Raw genomic sequence first — 25,898 nt, forward strand, 5'->3', positions numbered from 1 at the left:
TAGAGATCGTCCGTATCACAGAATCCGTGTGAAGCTTCAGTTCAGCTTTTAAATCTCAGGAAATGTATAGGTCACGCACTTTAAAGAGTTAGCAACACATTTAAGAGGCATTCTACATCTTACAGGAAGCTAATATGTTAAGTGAATGAGACAGATCGTATTTCCTTTTATAATGACAATTTGCCTAATAGTGCCTTAGAAATCACCAGCAAGGCTTGCCGTTATGCTATAGGAACTACCTAACACCCGTGCTGTTCTTTGCACGGCTATACAGAAATTGGATTTAGCTCTGTCTCGTTACCTGGATCACCAAGAAATCAGGAAATAGCAGGTCTGCTTTCACCCAGCGCCTTTTTCCTAGCGTTTTGCTCTCCTGCGAACCGCCCTCGCTAGGAATAAGGACACGCTGTGGGTTTGGGGAACTTTGGATGAAATCAGTTTTAACGCAGCCTTCTCTGACCTGCTCCTTTAGAAATGATGTTACTGCTTTGGAATTGGGATTCGGAGTGTGTGTGCCTTTCTACCAAAGTGTGGTGTTATGTTACATCCGCTTGAAAATTTAGCCTAAGATGCCGGCCAACTTCAGAAGCCTTCTTCATTGCTTGCCATGTAATACATGATATGTAGAGCCTCTGACTTCAGCCAAGAGATATTTGGAAACTCTGTCGGATCCAGTGTTGGGAGCTAACGTGTGTTTAGATCCGAAAGCGAATCAGAGGAGGCAGCGGAGGGCACGTCACCAGAAGGGGCCCTATAAATCCATCTCCATTGCTGCTTCGCCCTGGCAAATCGATTGCTTCGCATGTTGGCCTGCGCGCCCACATCTGCCCTCGTGTGAGACGCCTCCAGTGGCAGGTCCCCAAAGCTGATCGCTCCCACCAAGCGCTCTGACCCCAGCGGATTACGGAGGGTCCCGCGCAGGTTGCTGTCGGGAGGCGCTGGATGCTCTCGCACCAAGTTGGGATCGCTCTAACTCTGCACGTTCCTCTTGGATCTAATCTTTCAGCGTGACGCGATCCCTTTCTGGAGGAGGGAGTCCTGCGGCGGCGGCGGCGGCGGCTAGCTTACACATCTCTGCTCCAGCCTCTGCTTCTCCCGCAGGCTGCTCTGTCCCCGTCTCAGCTGTTTCTCGCGTGCATGCGAGAGTGCCCCGTTCCCCCTGGCCCAGCTGGCGTCCCGGGAGCCCTGATGTCTTCATTGGACTCCCCGCAGTTGTTGATGGGGTGTCTTGCTCAGATTTCCAGGCAGGAGCTCAACCGCAGCACCCAGAGCCAGTTCTCGCTGCCAGGCGGCGCTTCGTGCGGTGCAGGCTGCGGCTGCCGCTGAGCTGGGACTCGGCTGCAGGGCAAGGAGCGGCGAGAACCGGGCGCTGCCTCTGCTCTCCGCAGGGACCGCGCACCTGCGGCGGCGGGGGGAGGGCGCACGGAGCGGTGCCGGCGGCAGCAGCCCCTTCCCCTGATCCGGAATTGTGAACTTTCCCCCTGCCCCTCTTGGAGGATCCCCGAGCTGAGCCACATGCATCCCTTGGCGGCCGGCCGGGCTTCCTGGAGTTAATGTCCGTGCTGGGTCCGACGAGCCCATCTGAAAGGTAAGGTGACGTTTCTGCCCTTGGCGAGGCGCTGGGGGTGGCTGCAGGGAAGGGGGGGCGGCAAAGGCTCTGGATCGCTGCCCTTGAGGGCACAGGACGCATCCTGAGCACCCACGGGAAATAAACAGGTTTAATGTTCTTCCCCTCGGATCCTGGGAAGTAACCAGAGAGGCCCGCCTAGGCCACCTGGGTCAATGCAAACATCTGCGCCGCTCCCTGCAGTCCTCGCACCTGGGCGCCCTGCCCGGGCCCGCAGCCAGCACCGGGAGTTTAAAGCTCCCCTTGCCCTCGGGGAGGAATTTCTGCCCTTCCAGGCGTTTTCCAAGCAGTGAGGATTCTCCTGAACCCCCGAGCTGGGACTGATACTGGGGGATGGAGACTCGGTGTCTCCCCAGCGCCGCTCGCGAGCCACGCCCCGTGCTGCAGCTCCGAGCACCTCCTGCCGCCGGCATTTGTTCCCCGCCGGGCGAGGGTCCGCCAGACACGCTGCCTGGGCACGCGGTTGCTGGTGGCTGCGCGGCGCAGAAGCTGCGGCGGGAAGTTGAGGCACAAGGGCCCGAAGGCAGGAGCCGGCGAACCCGTTGCTGCCCTTGTCATCCTCGCCAGCCTGTAGCGTCTCTTCCCAGCCTGCCAGAGCCGTGCGCCCCGCTGGAGGGGCTGGTGTGGCCAGGAGGCTACGTGTTTACACCGGAGTAAGCGATCCTGGAGGGACTCAGCCACGGACCGGGCCCCAGCAATCAACGCCGTCTAAACTCCCCATCCTCCCATGCTGCTATCGGGACAGCAGCAGCAAACCGGGGGGCTCCGCAGCACCTCGCTAAAGGCCGCTGAGGTCGAACTAAAACGTGTGCAAATAAACCCTTCAAACAGGAATCGTTTCACGCCCTCCCAAAGCAATCGTTAGGCTCCCCACCCCGCCAGGGTCTAAAATAGTGCATAGGCGGGAAAATAGCACGGGAAGAGTTTCCTTGCTGTGATTCATCCCACACTGGAAGGGATGTTTCCAGGGAGCTGACAGCTACCACCTCTGCTTGTTACATGATTCACTAGCCTGCTCATCGGAACTTCGCCAAAGCGTATTTGCAGAGGTCATTTTCTGCAGACAATGTACTAAGTCTGGAGCGGAACTTTTAAAAGCAAAACACAACTTTTGAAATCGCAGTATACGTGAAGAGGGGTGTTGAAGTGGCCACATGGTTTAGCACAGACCGTGCAAGTCTTCTAAAGGTATCACCTATGCCGGTTTGCATCCCAGGATGCCTAGTTGTCCTTCACAAATGATTTTTGCTACCCGCTGGATAGGGCTGAAACGTGGTGCAGAGTTTTCCCCCAGCAAGCCATGCGGGATCACGTTCACTCCTGTTGCTTTCCAAAGAGTAGCCTAAAAATACACATTTCCCACTCCAAACATCATGCTGGGCTACACAAACATAGTAACGTCTCAGTCTCGTACTAGGTGGGCACACCGAGCTATCGCAGTTCAAGCGGCCGGTTTACACTGCCCTCTAGCGCCGGAAAGGTGTGTCCTAACACACACTAGCAATGAGCAGGTTACTAATCCACCACCGGCCCCAGCCCCATTTGTGCCTTTCCATTTGGGGAAACTCTTCAAACATTCCTTATCACTTGAACTCCTGGTTTAGGGAACCTGGAATCGCTTTCCTTGCTGAAATTTCTTCTCCGCGTTAGGATTATTTCAGGGAGCTGATGATTGCTTTGAATTTCTGTTTTCTTCTCTCTTTTAAAAACAACCCGACAAGGAATAGCGCACTGAAGGATTTGTTTTGAAAAAGGCATGCAAAGAAAACGACACGGATTTTGCAAATGGTAGAGAAAATGCGAGTTGAAGGTCTGAACCTTCAAGAATGGCTCTGTCCTATAAAGCAAGCTCGACAGGAGATGCGGTTTGATGCAGATGCCTCTATCTTTATTATCAGGGGGTAGCCTGAATCTGTTAGTCTGAATCTGTAAAAAGCAACAGAGGGTCCTGCTGCACCTACTTGCGTCTGATGACGTGGGCATGCACCCACGAAAGCTTATGCTCCAATACTTCTGTTAATCTTAAAGGTGCCACAGGACCCTCTGTTGCTTGCTATCTTTATTGAAATTCTTTAATGTACAATGAAGGGGCAAGTATCAGAGGGGTAGCCCTGTTAGTCTGAATCTGTGAAAAGCAACAGGGGTCCTGTGGCACCTTTGAGACTAACAGAAGTATTGGGAGCATAAGCTTTCGTGGGTCAGAACCTCACTTCTTCAGATGCAAGTAATGACGGGGCAACAACTGAACTTCAGGATGACGTTTTAGACCCACACTGAAGTCACTGTAAATTTACCATATATTTCAAAGGGACCAGGATAGAAGCCTGCAAAAGTCTCTATAAAACTCCCGCATTCTAGAGAACACGCAAAGAGCTGCCCAGGACAGACCGGGATTGGGGAGCCTTGCTCATGCCCTGAGGATGTCTGAGGCGGAGGAAGGATTCAGATAAGGTAGCCCAGTTCTGAACGGGAGATTGGGGCTAATGCGTTCATACGACCAGAGATGGCAGCTCTGGTATTGGAAGCAGAAAGAGGGATTCTACCTAATGGGGGGAGAGCGAATTGGAATTTTTCTTTGTTAAATATTCCCCATTCCAAACCCTGCTGTGCAAATCCTCGGAGGGCAGAATGCAAATCCATTTGTTAAAACCCCTCCCATCGCGCAGAAAGGAAAACACTCAAATGGAGCATTCTAATTGAGTCAGAAGGGAAATCAGTTGCAGTTACATGGGGGAGGGGGGTGAAAGCTTTAGGGACGCTGGTGTTTTAGGTGGTTCTTTGCTTTCAAATGTACCATGGCCCTGGAGCTGATAGATTTAACACAACGAATATAGTCCTTTATTACAGAAAGTGTGATCCTCTCATGACACGCTATCTGCATCCTACTCCTCTGAATTACTCCCAAATATTAAGGGAGGAAGGGCCTTGTTTAGGCTTTTTAAAGTTGTTTGTGTTTTAATATATTTTTATGACAGCTGACAAATTATAAAGGGGCTTCAGGGAGCTACATTAATTTCTTATTTATATTACAGTCAACATCCCTGGCTAGTAAGGGCTAAATCCAACTGTCTTTACTGAGGCAAAGTCTGACCGCAGAGGGGTCAAAGTAAGATTTGCCAGATCTGGCCCCACGTTAACGAAATCCGAATAAACCAGTTTCAGCGAGTTTCCTCTCCAAAGACAAAAATACAAACAGGCGAAAGCTAACATCTGCTAAACAGGGAGGATGGAAATACACGCATCTGCCCAGACCTAGGTGTTCGCGAAAAGCGGAGAACTGGTTGGAGTGGAGTGGATGTAAATAAAGCAACAACATATTTCTCTCACATCTCTGGGAGCAGCCCCCTGACACCCTCCTGGTGCTCATAACATTTTACTATCAAAAGCCTGAAAGTTGCCAAATCCCTTCTTTGATGTAAAAGCCGATGTGGTGGATTTAAATTACAACGCGACTGGTTTTATAAAACATACGCTTAAATCCAACCCGGATTCCCATTACGAGCCACGACGATTTGTATCTCCGAAAGAGTTCGACCTGGCCTCCACCTACTCCCCTTCTCGTGCGCGATTATCAGTCGGAACGTTTCAGTGTCTGCTAGACTTAATCCCGCCGCTCCCCTGCTTTCTAATCTCCTGCACACCGCCAGGTACTGGGGGTTTGGCTTTGGGGACGGATCAAAGGACAGGGATTTAGCGAGCCCGCGGGTGTCTGCCCTGTCCATTGCAAGGAGGCAGCGTGTCAGACGTTCCTTCTCTGCTCGTGAGCCGGAATCGGTGGGATGGGGGCAGCGTCTCTCCAGGACCTGCTGCGTTTCGTAACGAGCCCCGGTCCCTCCCCAAACCCTTTGGGTTTATTAAAAGGCCCCAAGAGACGCAAACAGCCCCAGTATTTTCTAGGCAGACCCTCGGCTGAGCTCCAGAGCGACACGGGCGAGCAGAGGGTTGGGTTTGTGTGACCCTCCCCATAAGAATTAGATCCGCTGGCAGGGCCGGCTGCTGGGGGTGAGGTTAGGGCCCTGGCAGCCCCCCGGTCTGTGCACGGCTCGGTTATGGGATTAACGCAGCAGGCTGGGCTGGAGCGAACCTTTCCCCCGGGGGAGTTGATCATTTTCACTCCAGCATCTGCGCTTGGTCGAAGGCTTTTGAGAGCCCCCCCGGGGCTCGGGAGCCCAGGCGCAGGCTCTGGCACTGGGGGAGCCCGGAGCGCAGCGCAGAGCTAACCTTGTGTCTCCTCTTCGCCAGGGGCCGGTGTCGGAAGGAAATCTAAGATGAAGTTATGGGATGTTGTGGCTGTCTGCGTGGTGCTGCTCAGCACGGTCTCCACATCCCCGCTGCCCGCCGGTAAGACGCCTCCCGAGGGGCCCCCTTCAGTGGTAGAGGGGCCTGAAGACGATCACTCCCCCATCAGCCTGCCGCCTCCCTATGCTGTGCAAAGTGACTGTAAGAAACGTTCCCCTTCATAGTCACCACTGTCTGTCTTACTAAACCCGCTTTCCAGTGTCTGACCCGGAGCGCGGGGAGCTCGCTGCGCGGAGCGCCCCATGGCTGTGTGACTACAACTGGAGGGCGGGTGGGGGTTGGGGCATTTTAACTGAGGGGCAGTTGCTACACCTGCCCCCATCCCGTTTGCGTGGGTGTACCGAAGCGTTTGTTTAAAACCTGTTTTTCTATTTGTTGCTCCCCTGTGAAAGATCCATGCAAAGGAGGGGGAATTGCTGAACTGATCCCAAACAGGAAACACGTCTTGCCCCCGCTAATCCCTTTTCAGTTCTAAAAAATCTCATTATGTATTGTTTGTATGACAGTAGCACCTAGAACCCTCAGCCAAGATTGGGAGCCCATCCTACAAAGCACTGTACAAACAAGTAGGGCGGCTACTGACCTCATTTAATTCCCCCCATTTATTCCAAAATAAGATTGTCCACATCAGACTTACACTGAAATAAAAAAGGGTTTTCGGAAACTGATGTAGTTAAATCCGTGTAAGCCTGGCTGTAGACCAGCCCCCAGTAAGAGACTATTTACAATCTAAATTCTAGGTAATAATAAATAACAAAAGGTCTCCAAGAAAAGCATTTTCAGAAAGCAGTGTGATTTTTAAATACACACTGGTGCTCCTTTAAAGTTAGCATTAATATGACTCAATAAGCAGTGGCAACATACACAAGTTAATCATAGAAGTATTCAATTAACATGAAGGGCCTTGTCTTAAACCCATAAAAGCAAAGACCCAGAATTGAGACTGCCCACTTTGTCTTTAACGAATTCTCTTCTCTGTGTAGATACTGTAATTTATATGGTACAAGGATATAGCTCAGGGATCGGCAACCTTTGGCACGCAGCCCATCGCGGAAATCCGCTGGTGGGCCGGGACGCTTTGTTTACTTGCAGCATCCGCAGGTTCAGCCAATTGCAGCTCCCACTGGCCACAGTTCACTGTTCCAGGCCAATGGGGGCTGCGGGAAGTGGCGTGGGCTGAGGGACGTGCTGGCTTTCCACTTCTTCCTTCTCTAATCTTCTGTCTTCTTTCTCATTTTCCTCCCATTGGAATCTTTCCCAGGCCTCACTCTCCTCTCTTTTGAGCTGACCCTCTTACTGTTCCATGAATGACAGCATCCTGTCTCAGTCCCTCATCAGATGCAAGTTGACCAAAAGAACTCCCTCCCCAGTTTTCTTCTTCTTGCACAGATTGCTGAGGCTTTATGATGCTGTGATCTTCCTCTACATTGTGGTACATGGAAAGGAGGGTGTATGTGCAGTGGAAGATTCCACAAAACCTCAGGATGCTGGCATTTGTGCCAGTCTCCCCTACTCTGAGCTGCAGCTGTTTCAGTTCTGTAGGAAGAAAAAAGCATTAAGAAGAAAGTTGTACTAGTAACTTTACAACGATGACAAGTTTGTCAGTTCAGGGTGGTGAAATATCAGTGTTCCATTGTTCTGGGTCCTACAAATGGGGCCTAGAACTATTTTGTATAACACCAGCCCCTCTATTAAGACATTTTAAAAAAATGTTATTCCATCTATGCCGTCCGTTCCACAGCAAGCAGAGGAGACAGACAGGCAGCAGAAGCATTAATCACTTACCCACTAGGTCTAGTCTATTTCCAGTATGAGAATAACCAAACTTCTCATTGTTGTTTGGGTATCTTGTAGACTAAGGAGTGAAATGTCCATCATGTGGACCTTGTGTTTCAGGTGGATCATGGCACGATGAGTGAGCAGCATCTTCCAGAAGTGTAGAGCCCAGTGTAGAGCCAAGCAGAGATGGACGAAGGGTCTGCTCCAGTATATCAGTTCCTATGTTTCTACTAGGGAAATTATCCGCAGAAACCTGAGCAATATGTTCTTGCACTGTTTAAACCTACAATGGAAATCCCAAATAGATGGGCCTGGGTGAAAAGGGAAGATGAGCATTGCTACTCACCCTGCGGTTAAAGCTGGATAAGTGAGTCTCTCAACCATTTTTTGTGTTCTTTTCCCAAGACTGGTGAAATATCCATGTTCAGAGAAACTCCTGTATTGGCTACAGCGGTGAACCTGATAGCAGGGGTTTGCTGAGCTGGTTGGCTATGTGCTGATATGCCAGCCTAATAGTTAAATACCTTGATTCACTTTATTACTGTTTCTGTTTTAAAAACATGTGGCATCTGGATGCCATTCTGAAAACACCGGGCTTAATAAGCTAACGATTTCCAAGATGTGTCACTGAACTTCTGCCCAGAGTGGTGCTTGGGTTCCACCATAATAAGAAAGGGTGTAGGCAGAACTCAAAGTACTATAACTGGCATTTGAGTCAGGGTCTGAATTTTGATAGCAGGGCCTGAGGGAGTCTGAATCATGATGGGATGAACACCATTAGTGTGTAGGCAGAGGGCATGCTGGTGTATTTCCATTTCACTGAAAGCTATTTTCACCATTACAATAACAACAACAAAAAGTTCACTAGAGGTTTTGCCAATCGCTATTGATTTTATTTGGAAGGTGCTCATACAAATACAATATCGAGAGAGAGAGATCCAAGACTCAGGTTCTTTTTAATGGGTTCCCCTTCCACAGTTATCTTCTTTAATCTGTTCTCATGACTTTGGTCCCATTCTCTTCCACACATCACTTAGAGTGTGTGTGTGTGTGTGTGTGTGTGTGTGTGTGCTCCCTCTCACACACACACGCATCCCAACACAAAAAATGGGTTGAACACTACCTGTAATGGGACTCAATGGCTTCTCCTCCTCTTTGTGGTTCTTCATCTTCCCTCTCCTCTCTGAAATAGCTCTCCAATATGCTGCCAGGAGCAATGGTTAGTCTGGTTCTGATTCAGCTCCCTAGAAGGAGGGAGTGTCCAGCAGTGGCCTGATACATAGTTGGAGTTGTCAGCTCAGTTACACCAGGACTTTCATATTTTCGTCTTTCCTCAATTCACTGCATCATTTTCTCCACGAGGTGCTCTGAGGTGCTGATAGTGCTCTGAGATCACAAGATTATGTAGCACCAAATTCAGATTGGCCTGAAAATTTCCCTTGCCCCAGATTATGAGCAAGGTATTGACCTCTCAATCTGACCAGATGTACTGTGATGACCCCTCCGTTTCATATCAGTGGTCCTAGAATAATGTGCACCAGCAGTCACAGGCTTCAGCTATATGATTAAAGTAGACACCGGCTTGCTCAATGTAGCCTGCACTAATTGCAGAGCATTTTAAATCAGCCCCCTGCTTCTTGATCATGTAACCAGCAGAGCCATATGGGATAGTTTGTGATGGGGGGATAGGATTGCTGGAGTACATATGCATATGGCACACGCAATACATAGGGCAATGCAGTGTGGGATATTTTGTTATAGCAACTGAGAGGAAGCTATCCTAGTCATATAGGCATGATCAAGGGTCCTGTATGAGCAAGAGTGGCACACAATTAGCTTCTATAGATACTATGTAATGTGTGAACACAAAACACATTATAAATAGAACTATGCCAATAAGCGGATGCAAGATGTGGTCAAAGGGTTATGTTTGAAAGCCTATCTATGAAAAGAAAACCTAGTGTTAGGCATATATATTTTGTAACTGGGTACCCCAACATGCTGTAACTGTAGGGTGAATGGGATCCCAAGTCACATAGGCCATTACCTACAATGTGATCACTGGCAGAGGGGGAGCACAGTGTAAGATCTAGCTGCATATTTAAAAAAGAAAAAGAAGAAAAGAAACCGTGTAGAAGCTTCTCTCTGTAAAGAGGCAGAAGATGTTCTTATAAATTGCAGTACCTGAGGCATAGTGAGATTGTTGAATAGTGATTTGATTTCAGGGGTTTGTCATGTGTGTTTCTTTTTAAAAGATAATTTAGTGTTAGGCCATTTAACATCTTTAGCTGGAGCATAGGCGCTGACTCCGTAGGTGCTCCAGGACTCAAGCACCTACTTGATAGGGGGTGCTCAGCACCTGCAGGGCTAGATTACTTTTTGTGCGCCCTGGCAGCCAGACTGTGACTCCACACCCCCGCTCTGCCCTGAGGCCCCACTCCCGCTTGGCCTCTTCCCCCCCCCCCCCCCCAAGGCCCTGCCTGCCATTTGCATGGGGAAGAGGGGAGTACCCACTCGCAAAAACAAAAGTCAGTGCCTGTGAGCTGGAGTGTTTTTATTTTCTATATTAGAAATACAGAGGAAATGTAGAATAGCCAGGATATGATATTGGAATGCAAGCTCTTCAGGGTAAGACTTGTCTTTATATTTTGATGCTATATAGAGATGAACACATTGTTAGTGCTAAAAAATGATATGTTCTGATCTAAATATACTTTATTCTATATGCCACTTGTTAGACGCGTACAATACCTAATACACCATCATTCCATTCTGTGTCAAATACAGTGTCTAATAAATACATTCCCATGGAAGGCGCTCAAAGAGTTAACATTAAAATGACCGAGTCCTTCAAGAGGAAATATACAAGTATATATTTTTCTCATTATTCATATTTTAAAAGTATATATTTACTTAAAGCATATTCAAGGGAAATTCTTGGAATTCAGATGTTCAGATGACCATGAACCAAAAGACGGGAAAGAAGTTATATGGCTACTACAGTGTGATCCTCAAATGGATGCAGTTTAAAATATTGTCTAAACTGTTCTGATCTCCATTAGGACTGCAGAGACTAGAATTCAGAAATAATAATCTCTGCTGGACCTGCTTAAAAAAGATGTAGAGTTGCACAGGAATCTCATAATTCTGAGATAATATCATAATGGCAATCAGTAAGATCGTAATATTAAATAATGCAGTTATATGAATCCTCAGTTTTATCAGAAATTAAAATAGAGTGGGTTTCAAAATGTTTAGTGGTAGCAAAAACAGTTAATCCTTGACACTGGAAAGATATAACAGGACTAGAATGGATCATCTTAGATATAAAAGATGCATCTAATGAAAAAGCGATATATGGCAAGCAGAATAAAAGGGAAGATTTCAATGAAACATGGAAACTATTCCCTAATTATAAAGATGGAAAAGAGAAGTAAACAAACTGCTAGATACTTGAGACAGGTTCATACAGGATATTCAGTTGCACAAAAAATGTTACAGGAAACTTAGCATGTTTTAAGGTAAAAGAATGAAAATGAACTATGCAATGATCGATTTTGTTATAAATTTCAGTAAAGATTTTTTAGAAGGGTATAAGGTCCCACCTCAACTCAGCTTAAGCATTTGCTTAATTGTCTCTCTTTTCAGCATAACACCTAAACATGTGCTTAACTTTAAGACTGTAATTACATTTCTTTGAAGTCAATGGGATTTAAGAACATGCATAAGTGCTGTGATGAGTAGGGATGGATTTAAGCATGTGTTTAAAGATGAACACTTGTTAAGTGCTTTCCTGAATCTGGGCATAGCTGCAGAACAGCAGGGATTCCGAAATCTTTTCATAAGGCAGATTACATCTTAACAGAGAGATTTTCTTGTGGACATATCCCCTCTGATTCACAAATGGCACATACCACATTCCCTCCCATTGATAAATGTGAGGACCACCTCTGCTCCCATTCACAATCATGTAACAACTCTCTAATGACAGCAATTGCCTAGCTAAAAAGGTTATATTAGGTCTGTATGTTTGGCCATATTTTAATACTGTGTGGAATCTGGGAAAGGATAAGAACCATCCTGTGAACAGACACCTCTCTGCAGATCACTATCAAGTGCTCCATGGGCTACCAGTGGTCCATGGATCACAGGTTGGGATGCCCTGCAGCAGAACATGTGGCACCTGTTTTAGTGCTATGCACTATTTATTGTAATAGTATGAAAACATTATCAGCTTGTATGCTAACAGTTTTCATACTGAGAAACATTCATGCTAACAGTATGTTCATTATCCAGACACAAACTGTAAAAATGCTGAAATTTGGAAAGTAAAAGAGCATCATAGAAAAACATGTATTATTCATAATGCAAAACCATCACTGAAATCAGCTGAGATTCACAGAGTCAGGATTCAATCATGGCTTTGCCACAAGCCCTGTACATGGGGGAGTATGGTGGTGTACTGCTCCAGGAGCAGCCTGGTAAGCAGACTATGAAAGAGGCACAATCTGCCTCCTGGCCCTTGTGCCTGTTCCTTGGGGATGTATCCTAAAAGAATATGGGAACTCAAAGCCAGAGCATAGACTCCTGGGCCAGAATGCATTTGATTGATATTGACTAGATAGTATATATTTTAATTGGTGAGATAATTCTATTTTTTTTCGCCAATACATTTTTCACCTTGAATATGTGAACAGTAGTAGATTAGCAGCCAGGTCACTCTAGTGAGGGCTTTGATAACATTACTTGAGAGCTGAACTGCTGGAGGATTTTTGTACCAGAAATCCAGGATGGAATTTCTTTGTATGGCCATCACAGACTACTCTTCCAGAACTGTGTCTGTTAGCTGGCTACATGCTCATTGCTATGAGTGCTGGCTAACAGCAAGAGGCTCATAGGTTTCAGGTACTGCTAGAGTAATAAACACCTATTTAAGGTTCTCAGATACCAGAGTGATAAGATTGATATAGAAAATTGTGATAAAACAGAATATTCAGCTCACAGACATGGGAACCTGCCACTGGACATGTACTTCAGGGATACAGATTCCCATACTTGTTTTAGAACAATACAAGGGTTTAGAGAGGAGGAATGGTCCAGAGGTTAAGAAATAAGAATGGCCACATTGGGCCAGACCAAAGGTCCACCTAGCGCAGTATACTGTGGCAATGGACTGGGGTTCTGTTCCCAGCTCTATCACTGACCTGCTGTGTGACTTAGGGCAGGTCACCTCACCTCTATTTCTTCTCTCACCCTTTACCTGTCTTGTCTATTTACATTGTAAGCTCTGAAAGGAAGAGATGGTCTCTTAGTATAGTACCTAGCACAGTGGGGCCTTGATTTCAGATGTGGCCTCCAGGTGCTACCACAATAGATGTATTAAAATAAATAATAATGCTTTTTCTAAAAAACTATCACATTATAATTAGTTAAAAGTAACACTTTTCCATAATATAAGCCTTAATAAAAATCTATGTATCTATACTTATTCGGATTGGCAGGATGTACTTTCTTCAAAACTGGTACAACTATTGCCATTAGACAGTCATTCGGTAATGCCTCTTGCTCCCATACCTTCTTGTATATTTTTCCTAATGCTTTGATAGCACTTGCCCTGTTGACTTTTAGCAGCTTAGATGTTATATCGTCTATTCCTGCAGCTTTCCCATTTTTTAACTGTTCCACTGCTCTATTTCTTCATCTGACGGTGGTTTGGTGTTGATATCCATATGGCCTTATATGCTGTTTATCTGTTTACCTGTTTATCTAGATGTCCAGAATGCTTGCATTTGAATGAATAGAAGGTTCAGCACTTTGTCAAAAATGCTCCGTCCATACTTTCAGCTCCACTTCAGAATTTGTTGTCAGTTCAACAAATTAGCCTCTCTTCCTGCTAGCATCATTGGCCTGGTTGTGTTTCAATACAACTTAACCTTATTGTATATCATTTTCATATCTTGTTTTCTTCATGCTTCCTGTAGTTGCTGAGCGTCTTCTTTCCAGAACTTGTGCTTATTCAATCTTTGTGATTTCTTCATCCTTTATGTAATGCTGTAAGCTTATCATCAGTATTGGGAAAAATCATGATGTAAATAATTGTCAACAGATTATGACCAGTTTTAGGGGCAGCAGTAAGCACCATGTGGGTTCAGACCAGACTGCAGTTGCATTGATCAGATATTCACAGTCTGACAGTTAATGGAAAAAAGTGAGAATGGGGATTAAAGACATTTGTTGTTTTCATTGACTTCACAAAGGCATTTGATTCAGTTTGGAGGGACGCATTATGGAAAGTAGTAAAATCATGTAGCGTTCCAGATAGGATAACTGCAATTATAAAAGTTATGTACAAAGATTCCTATAGTGCCATAAGAACTAGTGGAAAATTAAGCAATTGGTTCAAATCAAAGCAAGCGGACAAGAATTCACCTTTGTTTTCATCATTTCTTAAACTGAACATTAAGAATGATAGGTGATTTGGACGGTGTGACATTGGGTAATCTAGAGTTAAGCTCTTTAGTTTATGTAGATAACATTGTACAATTGGCAGAAACGTTTGAATTAATGATGATCCTCTACTTTGGAAAATTGGTGTAGTTGACTTTGACTTAGACTTACAATATATGCCAAGAAGACAAAGTGATTGTATCTTGGACAAGGGACAACAGAAGAATTGTTGAAATGCAGCAGCCAATGAAGTGACAGAACAAGTAAAATGTTATGTGTACTTAGGAAGCTTGATCAGTGCTGATGGTTCCATCAAGAATGAAGTTAAAAGAAGATGTGCTTTAGATACAAGTGCTGCATAGAAGCTGATGCACAGAAATTGATGAAATTATGGACTGATAAAAACATTACATTTAGTATCAAAAGTGAAAATTTATAAAACTGGTGTACTAATAATATTACTTTACCATATGGAGGCAGTTGCATTAAAAGGAAGTGAAGGCCTTCCACTTGGAAGATGGCAAGTGTAAGGTGAAATAATGTTAAGACCAACGAAGAAGTTAGAAGGAGAGTAAGATGTGAAATCGGTCTGGATGTCAGGTACGCAGCTGCCTCTGGGCTTGGTTGCTTGGCAACCACATGAGCTCTGCTGCCCAATAAACCCTCACTATGTGACTGTGCTCCCTGGTTGGACAAAAGAGCCAACAGATCACCATTTAAGCCTTGTAGGAACAGCAACACAATGGCTTTTCGATGTGTTCCATACCTTCAGCTGCGCCAGACCTGCTTCCAGCCCTAGTCCCTGCCTACTTCTGAACTCCTGGCTCTGATCACTAGAATGTCTTCTGACCATGACTCTGGTTGTGCTCTTTGGCTCTGTTCTGGTTCCCAACTCCTGGCTCTGACCATTGGCTCGTCTCCTGACCACAAGTCCAGTTCTGCCCAACAGATTTTGTTCCAACCACTAGGACACACCACCCACACCTCAGTGTGTGACAATGGGATTAGCGACAATTGAGAAAGATTATGATGGTGAGAATACTGCAGAAGACCAACAGATGATAGGATGCCAAAGAAAATAATGCAAATACAATCTGATCTAGAGGCCAACCACCAACTAGATGGAGAAACATTTTATGCAGGAATATGACCAGGCTGGACTTAATGAAGAAACAAGTCCTGAACAGGAATGAATGGTGACATTGTTCTGCTTCCTGTGTCCGCAAAGATGTCCTGGGATGAGATGAAGAAGAAAAATCTAGCTATCCAACAAAAGTATTTTTGCTGCTTGGATTAATCATATCACATACCACTATCAAATTTAGGATCTGCAGCTGTCAAAACAGGGTCTCCTCCCACAGGGCTCAATTTTGCTCTTACTGAAGTCAATGGAGATTTTATGAATGGCTTCAGTTTGAACACTATTGGTCATTCAGATTGGCCAACTAGCGATCAACTGGTAAGCCAACTCACGAAGATTAGAGCCCTAAAACCTCATCTAAACCTGATGGGACCCAGGTTTGGGTCAGCGTGGGTGGGAAAACAACTGGATTCTTTCAGGCTCAGGTTGGGGTAGGTTGGCTCGCCACTTCCTGCCTGCCTCACTCCTGCCTTCCTGTGTTGCAGAGTGACCATGCCAGAGAAATCTCAGCACCACTCTGTAGTGCACATACAGCACAGTGTGGGGCTGCTGCTGCACCAAACCCATGGGCAGGAAGTGGCATCAGAACTGATTCAGGTTCATGGTTGGGTTGGAAAACTACTCTACTCTCTTGTGCTTGGGTTGGGTTGTGTGGGATTGGGTCCAGTTTGGGTCTGCATCAGGTCTCAAAATTAGGCCTGAGAAGTCCTCTACTGTAGACCTCTCACCTTGAACAAGTTTGTATCTACTTTACCCAACTCTCCTGAGCATGTTTTTCCCTAACACAGCCACAGATGACAGCAAGTGAAGTTTAGCAAATGGGATTTTTCTGTCACTTCTTTTTGGCCATGTCTATACTTACTGGGGATAGATGCTGCTGCAATCGATGCAGTGGGGATCGATTTAGTGGGTCTAGTGAAGACTCGCTAAATCAACCACAGAGTGCTCTCCGGTCAACTCCGGTACTGCACCAGAAGAAGAAGAATAAGGTAAGTCGACGGGAGAATGTCTTCATCAACGCAGCGCAATATAAACACCGTAATAAGTCAACCGAAACTACGTCAATTCCAGCTATATTATTCATGAAGCTGGAGTAGCGTAACTTAGGTCAACTTACCCTGGTAGAGTAGACAAGGCCCTAGTTCAGGAGTTCCCAAACTTCATTGCACCATGACCCCCTTCTGAAAACAAAGTTACTATAAGATCCCGGGTGGGGGGACAGCCCGAGTCCTGCTGCCCCAGGTGGGGGGAGAGGAGGCTGGAGCCCAAGCCCTGCTGCCCCAGATGGGGGGGAGAGGGGGTCGGAGCCCAAGCCCTGCTTCCTCGGGGGGAGAGGGGGCCAGAGCCCGAGCCCTGCTGCCCTGGGTGGGGGTGGAGCTTGGGCTTCAGCTTCAGCCCTGGGTTCCAGCAAGTCTAATGCTGGTCCTGGAGACCCAATTAAAATGGGGTCCCAACCCACAGTTGGAGAACTGCTGCCCTAGTTTCCTTCTTTTACTGGAAACAGATGGAATCTGATTTTCTCGCAAGTACTGTGAACTGAGAAGCACAGTTGAGGAGGTAGAAAGATTACGGGAAACAAAAGAAAGCCCTGTAAAAGGCTGAACACAAACTTAAAAATATGAATTAATAGGCAGATTAGCGATAACTATCAACTGATTTATTGATCATACCCTGGCATATGATGGGCCTTCAAGCTCGTGAGCTATAAAGAGAAAATCTTTGTAACCATAAAAGGAAAAATTACAAAAGCTATTTTAATTCAGTACTTTTTCTAATACTGGCTCATTGTATCTGACATTAAAAGGCCTAGGAGTCAGATGCATCAGGATACTTAACACTTCACCTTGATGAGAGACAGGTGACACCAATGACAGTGTCGGTTTCTATGGGAATTCTAAGTTACAGGAAAGAATGTAATGTCTCTTTGTGAGCTGGCAAGTCAGTGAATAAGGTAATGAACTAGAACAGTATTAATCATTTAAAGACAAATTGACCTTGGCATCTTTGATGTTATATTTTTTAATGAATACAACTGACATGTTTCTGTTTCATCCCTTGCCCCACAAATTTTCATGCAAAGCATAAAAGCAAAGTCAGTCTTCAGACTGGTGTTATTTTAATTGTTTAAATCCTGATAAACTATCTATGCTGAAAAGTTATTTCCAGGGATTCGGTTCTAATTTCTGCTTGATATGCTTATTACTGAAAAATATTTCTAAATGAGTCTTTTTTCCCACTTCACAACCCATTTCTTTCTAGCTTATAAATGTATGCAACAGAATGATCAAAATGCTAGAGAGGCTAATGGGAGAACAACCGGACCCTCTCGGACTCACCACGGTCAAAATAGAAGTAGAGTTTAAGTTGAGAGGGTCCTGAACTAAAACTTTGGACCTTATTTTGGTAGAAGGAGCCTTTGAGCCAAACCCAGGTCTGGATCTGAAATTTGCAAATAATCCCTATCATTATAATGGGCTGAATCAAACCCCCTGAACTTTGGGGGTCATAATGTAAATTGTGTTTGGTGTTTAGAGATGGTAACGTAACAACCATTTAAGATACGTTAAAGAGCTATGCAAACAGGGCCGGCTTTAGGCCAATTCCCGCCATTCCCTGGAATTGGGCCCCGTGCCTTAGGCGCCTTTTTAATTTTTTAATTTTTTTTTTACTCACCCAGCGGCGGTCCGCTCCGGGTCTTCAGCAGCACTTCGGCGACGGGGGGGTCCTTCAGTGCCGCGGAAGATCTGGAGACAAGTAAAGGACCCCCTGCCGCCGAAGACCTGGACTGCCGCTGGGTATTCGAGTCAGGCCCCGCTAAAACCAGCCCTGTATGCAAAATGCGAGTTAACATAGAAAGTAAAAAATTATGTACAGAGTTACGAACACCAGCGTTACGAACTGACCAATCAATCACACACCTGGAAGTACACAATAAGGCAGCACCAGAGACCAAAAAAACCCCAACCAAACAAATACAGTACTGTATGGTGTTAAATGTAGACTACTAAAAATAAAGAGAAAGCAGTGTTTTTCTTCTGCATAGTAAAGTTTCAAAGCTGTATTAAGTCAATGTTCAGTTGTGAACTTTTGGACCATGTTTTGTTCAGAATTACAAACATTTCAGAGCTACGAACAACCTCCATTCCGAAGGTGTTCATAACTCTGAGATTCTATTGTAGATAAGTATACAAAATTATTTCTTTCCTAAAATAATTGCATGGACCAGAAAAAATTGTTTCCATTCAAAATTGCATGTTAGTGAAAAGGCATCTTTTACAGAGAACTGTTTTGCAATAAGTGGGATTTAAGCCTTTTCTCTAAAACCTGATGGCCAAGATTTTCAAAAGTGAGCACCTAAGTTAGGCTCCTACATAAATAAGTGATCAGATTTTCAAAAGTGCTGGAGATCCAGCTTCTCCCAATGAAATCAATTTCTGGTCACGTTTGCTTTGAGGGTTTCTTGTACTAATACTCTTGTCTGGGTTGTCACCACTGCAGGAGAATGTTTTAAAAAAAAATCTGTTGACAGTGGAATTAAAAGATTAGCTTTATAAAACCTAAATTTTGTGCCAGATTTGCTCTGATAGTTTCCCATTAAAGACAGATGGGGCAATTTAGTTTCTGTCTTCTTTGGAACATGGCCGTGTTGGAGTCTGCTGTTCCAAAATGACATTTGGACCTACTTTATTTATACATTCTTCTTGTATGCAGTATAAATTGTTTCTTAAAAGGGGCTCATCGCCAAATACAATCCTTTCTGGCACTTGATGCCTCAAATCAACTAGAAATGCAGACTTGGGGAATGTAGTGGAGAACTTGCCCAGAGAACATGATGATCTTCTGAGAGCCATGGAGCAGAACTCTTTGGTGGCTCTCTATATAGGAAAATGAGTGGGGCCATTGTTGTTTGGCTGAGGGAATGTGTGGCTATCAGTGTGGCCAACTCTCACAACTTTATCATGAGTCTCATGGTATCTGATGTATATGTTAAAGCCCCAGCTCCTGAAGACAAGTGATTAGATGAAAATCTCAGGCTTCATTTAAACAAAAATAAGTACATTTCTAAAACTTACCCTAATGGTTGTGGTAAAAGCATTGCCTGAGTGTACCTCAAAGTCTCAAAAAACAAAAGGCAAATAAAATGAACCCACCGCTTATGATTTTTGGGGATCCAACTCAGAACTGATGCTGCAGCTTTAGCGTCACCCACTAATACTGCTGTTGGCAGCCCTAGCTGTATGAGTTGGACTGCAGTTCCAGCTGCCTCCAACAGAGGCTGCTCTGCCTGGGCAGAGCTGAGAAGCAGTAGCCCATGTGGGCAGGAGAAGCTGCAGGGAGAGTGCTCGGGGGCAGCACCTGCTCCCTGCCCCTTTCACTCCCCTATAAAATGCTGCACGTTGCAGTCCATCCACTGCATTGGGCTCCTTATATGGGGGTAGGAGAGAGGAAGGGACATTGTCCTGGGATGGTAGTGAGGGTGGGGGCAGCTGGGCGGGCACATGTCCAGAGGAGGGACAGAGCAGGCAGGGGATTGAACCCATTGGATGGAAGGAGCTGAGTGGGAGGGAGCTGGTCAGGGGCAGCACCTGAGTGGAGAGAAGGGGATAGTGTCCAGGGTAAAGAGCTTCTGAAAGTTCCCAGGGCAGGAGCAGGGAGGGTTTAGGGGAGTCTGCCCAGGGAGAGGTGGCATGAGGCCCTCCAGCAGTAAAGGGAAGCAGGATATGTTCAACACCACCCCCACCCTTGTGTTTATTTTTGTGTTTCAGAGTAAGTTCGATAAAATGTACATGCTGTGCACATGCATACACACAAGTAATTCCCACCATAAGTTCAAAAATCAGAAAACAGGCCTCAGAAATGTGATGTAAAGATAAAATAAATCTCATGATTTTTAAGTAAGTTTCATGATTTTTGGAGTCATCATTTTTGAACTTGCAGGGTTCGCAACACTGCTGATTCTGTTACCACAAGCCTCACATACAGAGGCCTGTTGAATTGGATGGTCCTTTCTCCTGCATATGGACTGTAGGTGAGACTGCAAACCAGATACACAGAAGCCCTACACCATACTTTGAGCTTGGAAGGAGGATTTTTAAGAGCATAAATGCCCACATATTTCCCCCATGCATAGCCCTTTTACTCAGGCTCTGTGTATGTATGTTCTAGTCTATATAAATTCTTGTACCTCGTTCACCACCATAATATCTGCGCACCTTCCAGTTGTGCATTAAGCAACATAACTAACAGAATCATAGGACTGGAAGAGAGCTTAAGAAGTCATCTAGTCCAGTTGCCTGCACTCATGGCAGGACTAAGTATTATCTAGACCATCCCTGAAAGGTGACCTGCTCTTAAAAATCTCCAATGATGGAGATTCCACAACCTCCCTAGACAATTTATTCCAGTGCTTAACCACCTTGACAGTTAGGAAGTTTTTCCTGATGTCTAACCTAAACTTCCCTTGCTGCAATTTAAGCCCATTGCTTCTTGTTCTATCCTTACCGGTTAAGAAGAACAGATTTTCTCCCTCCTCCTTGTAACAACTTTTTATGTACTTGAAAACTGTTATGTCCCTCTGTCTTCTCTTTTCCAGACTAAATAAACCCAATTTTTTCAATCTTCCCTCATAGGTCATGTTTTCTAGACTTTTAATCATTTTTTTGCTGTTCTCTGGACTTTCTCCAATTTGTCCACATCTTTCCTGAAATGTGGTGCCCAGAACTGGACACAATACTCCAGTTGAGGCCTAATCAGTGCAGAGTAGAGCAGAAGAATTACTTCTCATGTCTTGCTTACAACACTTCTGCTAATACATCCCAGAATGATGTTGCAAAAAAAGTGAACAGGGTTACATTGTTGACTCATATCTAGCTTGTAGTCCACTATGACCCCCAGATCCCTTTCCTTCCTAAGTGGAATACTTTGCGTTTGTCCTTATTGAATTTCATCCTAACATCTGTCACATGTTTATTCTCTCATTCTCTCTCCAGGGGGAGAAGTGTATGCAGTGGAATTCTTGTTTGGTAGGAGTGTTAAAAATATATAAATATACATGTTGCTAAGTATTTCTGTTAGAGAAGGCAGGTCAAAGAAATGCACCTTGCACTTACAGAGAAAGGTGGTAAGATTTGGATGGTCGTCAGTTCCTGGAGGAGTTCATTCCACAGACTTGGACTGGCCCCAGAGACAGCTCTGTCTCCTGCACAGATGAGCTTTACTTTATTGTAGTGAGTTCCATTGTGCCACAGGAGTGAAGTTGTCAACTACGGTCTTCATCTGGGCACTTTAGGCAGTTTGTTAGATATCCTGGGGCCCAGGTCAATGAGTACCTTGAAGATAAGGACTAAGAATGTGAACTTGATTCATATTCTGTAGGGAGCCAGTGTGGAGAGTGGAGGATAGGTCTGGTGTGTTTGTGGTAGCCTGTGTTGAGGAAGAGATGTGCTGCAGCGTTCTGTACTAGTTGGAGTTTCCTAAGTGCTGAAGTCTTTGTGCCCAGATGTATTGCATTGCTGTAGTCCAGCCAAGAGATGAATAAAGTGTGAATAACTGAGGCCAAGGCATTATTCACCAGGACAGGACGGAATCTCCTAGCCAACCAGAGACAGTAGAAAGCATTACTCACAGATGCTGTTATGTGAGCGCTTGGGTCAGTGAGGCACCCAGGAGCATGCTTAAACTATGGACTGAATTGACCAGTTGTGGGTGTGTATCTTCAACCAAAGGAGACTGCACTGTGGCTGCAAACTCTTCAAAATGCTTTTCTCTGCCCACCAGCAACACCTCTGTCATGCTCAGCTTTAGCTTCAACCAGTTGGTCTTCATCCATGAACTGATCCCATCTAATCACTGGACCATCTTGGTGGTGACGGTGTGGTTCTGTGTTGGAGAAGGAAGTGTACAGCTGTGTGTGTGTTTAAGGATCTGCCCCCTGAAAGCAACTTCACAGGTGGCAGTCTGCACTGGCATCTGTGAAGATTTTGTCAACACAATCCCCTATCATCCTGCATGTCATCCAGCTGTTGAGAGGCGAATCCACAGATATCTTCCTTCTGATCCTTGCAAAGGATGCATGCCTTCAATGACTAAAGTTCTGGCACTGTGCATGAGGCAAGAAAGTTCTCACTCCTGTGCTATATTTGTGTGTTTAGATTAAATAATAAAATGATGCCCATACAATGGCTCCAGTCACCCCTTCACTTAGGCTATGTCTACCCATGCTATGCTACTCCAGTTTTGTGAATAATGTAGCTGGAGTCGACGTACCTTAGGTCGAGTTACTGCGGGGGGTGAACGGGAGAAACTCTCCCGTCGATTTACCTTACTCCTCTCATCGGGGGTAGAGTATGGGGGTCGACTGGAGAGCGATCTGCTGTCAATTTGGCAGGTCTTCATTAAACCCACTAAATCGACTGCCAATGGATCGATCTCAGAGCATTGATCCTGGCTGCAGTATAGATGTAGACTTAGTTAAGCTTACAGCATAATAACTTGAGCTTGTTGAAAATCAGAATTTCTATCCCACTGGAAATGCCAGAATTTCAAAATTGGTTTTGTTTCCAATTGATATGAAAAGTTGAAATCTCAGAATTTTTCATGAAATAAAATATTCCTAAAATATTTAGTTTCAGCCTATCAAAATGTTTCATTTTGATATATTGTACACCGTGACCCAATATAACACAAATTCGGATATAACGCGGTAAAGCAGTGCTCTGGGGGGGCAAGTTCATTGAAGGTTTCACCTATAATGCGGTAAGATTTTTTGGCTCCCGAGGACAGCGTTATATCGAGGTAGAGGTGTATTATAGCATATCAGAACATAAAAGTCAAAATGAAATGTTTCAATAATTTCCCATGAAAATTTTAACAAAATTGATACATTCCTGTGAAATGTTTCAATTTTGGCAAATTATTCTCTGACAGAAACTGTTCCACGTGAAAATTTTCAACCAGCTCTAATAATAATATCCTCAGCTGCATCAAAAAGCAAGCATTTAGCCAGGGGCAATAACTCAACTTGACCAGTCAGTTAGCTACAGACAGCTCCTTTCTACCATTGCCATCATTCCAGGAGCATATCCTTTACCCACTGTTAGTCTTTCTAATCAGAATGATAATCAGAGTGAACCCTTATCTACAGTAGACTAGGAAGGTCTAGGTGACCCTTCTACAGTAGGTCTGCTTATCTAACATTTATACCTTGTCACATTTTTCTTTCCCAGTTTTTGGACCCTGCTATGTATACTTTTTGAAATACACAACTGATAGAATAGCTTCCATAGGCCTGACATTTTGTTGAATTATAATATTGGTCAGGTTCTAGTGGACTTTGATTAAAACATCTAGGACAAATAAAAATGGCCATCCACTTCTAACAAAACCTGTTCTCTCTTTCTTTTTCAAATAGCTAACATGCCAGAGGATTATCCAGATCAGTTTGACAATGTAGTGGACTTTATTCAAGCCACTATAAAAAGACTCAGAAGGTCACCAGATAAACAAACTCCAATTTTTTCTAAACGGGAGAGAAGTCGGCAAAATGCAGCTGTTAATACAGAGAATTCCAGTAAAAAGGGACGGCGAGGTCAAAAGGGCAAAAATCGAGGTTGTGTCTTAACGGAAATACATTTAAATGTGACTGACTTGGATTTGGGATATGAAACCAAAGAAGAGCTGATTTTCCGGTACTGCAGTGGATCTTGTGATGCAGCCGAGACCACATATGACAAAATTTTAAAAAATTTAACCAGAAAGAAAAAGCTGGTCAATGATAAAGTGAGGCAAGCTTGCTGCAGACCCATTGCCTATGATGATGACCTTTCATTTTTGGACGATAACTTGGTTTACCATATATTGAAAAAACATTCCGCTAAAAGATGTGGATGTGTCTGATTTTTTTTTTTTTTTTTTTTGGTTGAGATTAATACAATATTGCATTCCTACTACAATACAAAGAACAGGACCAAGGTTCCCAAGGAAACGTCTGTTCAGAACTGAGAAAGAGGACCAAGGATGCAGGAAAACAGATGTCATGGGAGCCTGGTAGGACAAGATCCAGCACAGAGAACTGGACAGGATAGAAAAGTTGGAACTTTTAATTTCTACAGGAAAGCAAATAAAAGGCATCAAAGCTCAGGGGTGGAGTTTCAGAATGGATGGGTGGAGGTTGCTATCACTATTTCATTTGACATGGTCCACTATCAACGAGAGTTGAATCAGCTAGGAATGTGCTTAAAAACACAACCTATTAAATATCATGCCTTGTTCTTATTTTTTATTAAGTTTAGTTATAAAAACTGGGGTAGCATTAATAATGGTAAGCTTAAGTGGTATTAGCTTCACTCCAATATACACCCTAATATTGCCTGTTAAAAGATTATTCCAAAACACTGGAGATAACTTTTTTATTACATAGTATATGTGCAAGGTTAAATCAGGCAAGTGTCAAAATTAATCAGCTAAAGTTCATCCGGGGAAAATCAACACAAAACAAAACAGTTTCACTTATTGTTTGATTTAGGCTATTTCCATCTCACATTTCTTCAAAACAGTTAAGTATCAGATTTAATTCTTCTATTACCTCTGAAAACATGTTGTGTTTTTAAGCACTCACTCCTAGTAGAATAATAGAAACAATGAGCCTGGCCTACACAAATGCAAAATGTGTTTCTTTTGGTTTACAAAGGACTAATGTCACTTACATAACTCCTTTAATATTTGGTCATTGTGAGTGAACAGACTACTTGATGCAATGCATCCATTCAAAGACATAAATATACAGAAGATATTTATTGAGATTTAAGTTATTGTTATTTATTACAGTTCACTAATGAGTTTCCGTTCCTTATTTATTAAAGTTTTTTTCAAAGGTGCCAAAGTGGAATGTGCTCGCAAGATACAAAGACAGTTAAGCTGGGAACAAGGGGCCATGCTTTTAAAAGTATTAACAGTTAACTTGAAAGCAAAAAATCACTTACTTTACCTTTTTTTAACAAAACCCTGTTTAAAATCTCAAAATAGAGGGCCAAAGTCTGCAACCCATATTCATGTTGAATAACATTTATGTGAGCAACTCCATTACTACCCGAATGAGTTAGTGACACTCCACATGAGTGCAGGTTGCAGAATGGGGGCCATTATTATCAATTTGTTAGAAAAAGTAATTATATTAATATTATAATGTTGATGCAGTTTTTCTCACAAACACTTCTTCTGCCAACTGACCTCACAAGTATGATTGACAAATGAAGATTAATCACACTTTTGTCATTTTAATTTTATGTTATATTTGTTTTTTCTTTCCATATTTCCATATAGAAAAGGTTAAATCCCTTTTTGTAGTTAGTCCTGGATTTAATGTAGACTGAAGGTAAACAAACTATTTTGTTAAATAACCAAAGTGTTTTGTATAATTTTCTGAAACATTACAGGATTCAACTGGCATAGTAAAAACCATTTTAAGTTTTCATCTAAGATACTGCTTTAAGGTGAAGGAGGTTATGTATCAAAGGGATTAGCACAAGTTATGAAGCTGGAGGTTTATTTATTAAAGATTAGCAGAAGTATGTTTATACTAGACATAATAGACAACTGAAGTGAAGA

General features: G+C 44.0%; 1 protein-coding gene across 2 annotated transcripts; it reads left to right on the forward strand.

Moving 5' to 3' along the window:
* The first annotated feature begins 770 nt into the window (after positions 1–770).
* GDNF (glial cell derived neurotrophic factor) lies at positions 771–24,206 on the forward strand. Of its 2 annotated transcripts, none has more exons than XM_054031418.1 (3): positions 771–1,588; positions 5,870–6,067; positions 23,704–24,206. In XM_054031418.1, exons 2-3 carry the CDS (start codon positions 5,896–5,898, stop codon positions 24,186–24,188), a joined length of 657 nt encoding a protein of 218 aa, XP_053887393.1. In that variant the 5' UTR covers positions 771–1,588; positions 5,870–5,895; the 3' UTR covers positions 24,189–24,206. The 2 variants fall into 2 exon arrangements, with proteins under 2 accessions (XP_053887393.1, XP_053887391.1); XM_054031416.1 differs by having other exon boundaries at positions 5,870–5,968.
* Positions 24,207–25,898: the final 1,692 nt, after the last annotated feature.

Source organism: Malaclemys terrapin, chromosome 6, assembly GCF_027887155.1.
Source record: "Malaclemys terrapin pileata isolate rMalTer1 chromosome 6, rMalTer1.hap1, whole genome shotgun sequence".
Classification (NCBI taxonomy): domain Eukaryota; kingdom Metazoa; phylum Chordata; order Testudines; family Emydidae; genus Malaclemys; species Malaclemys terrapin.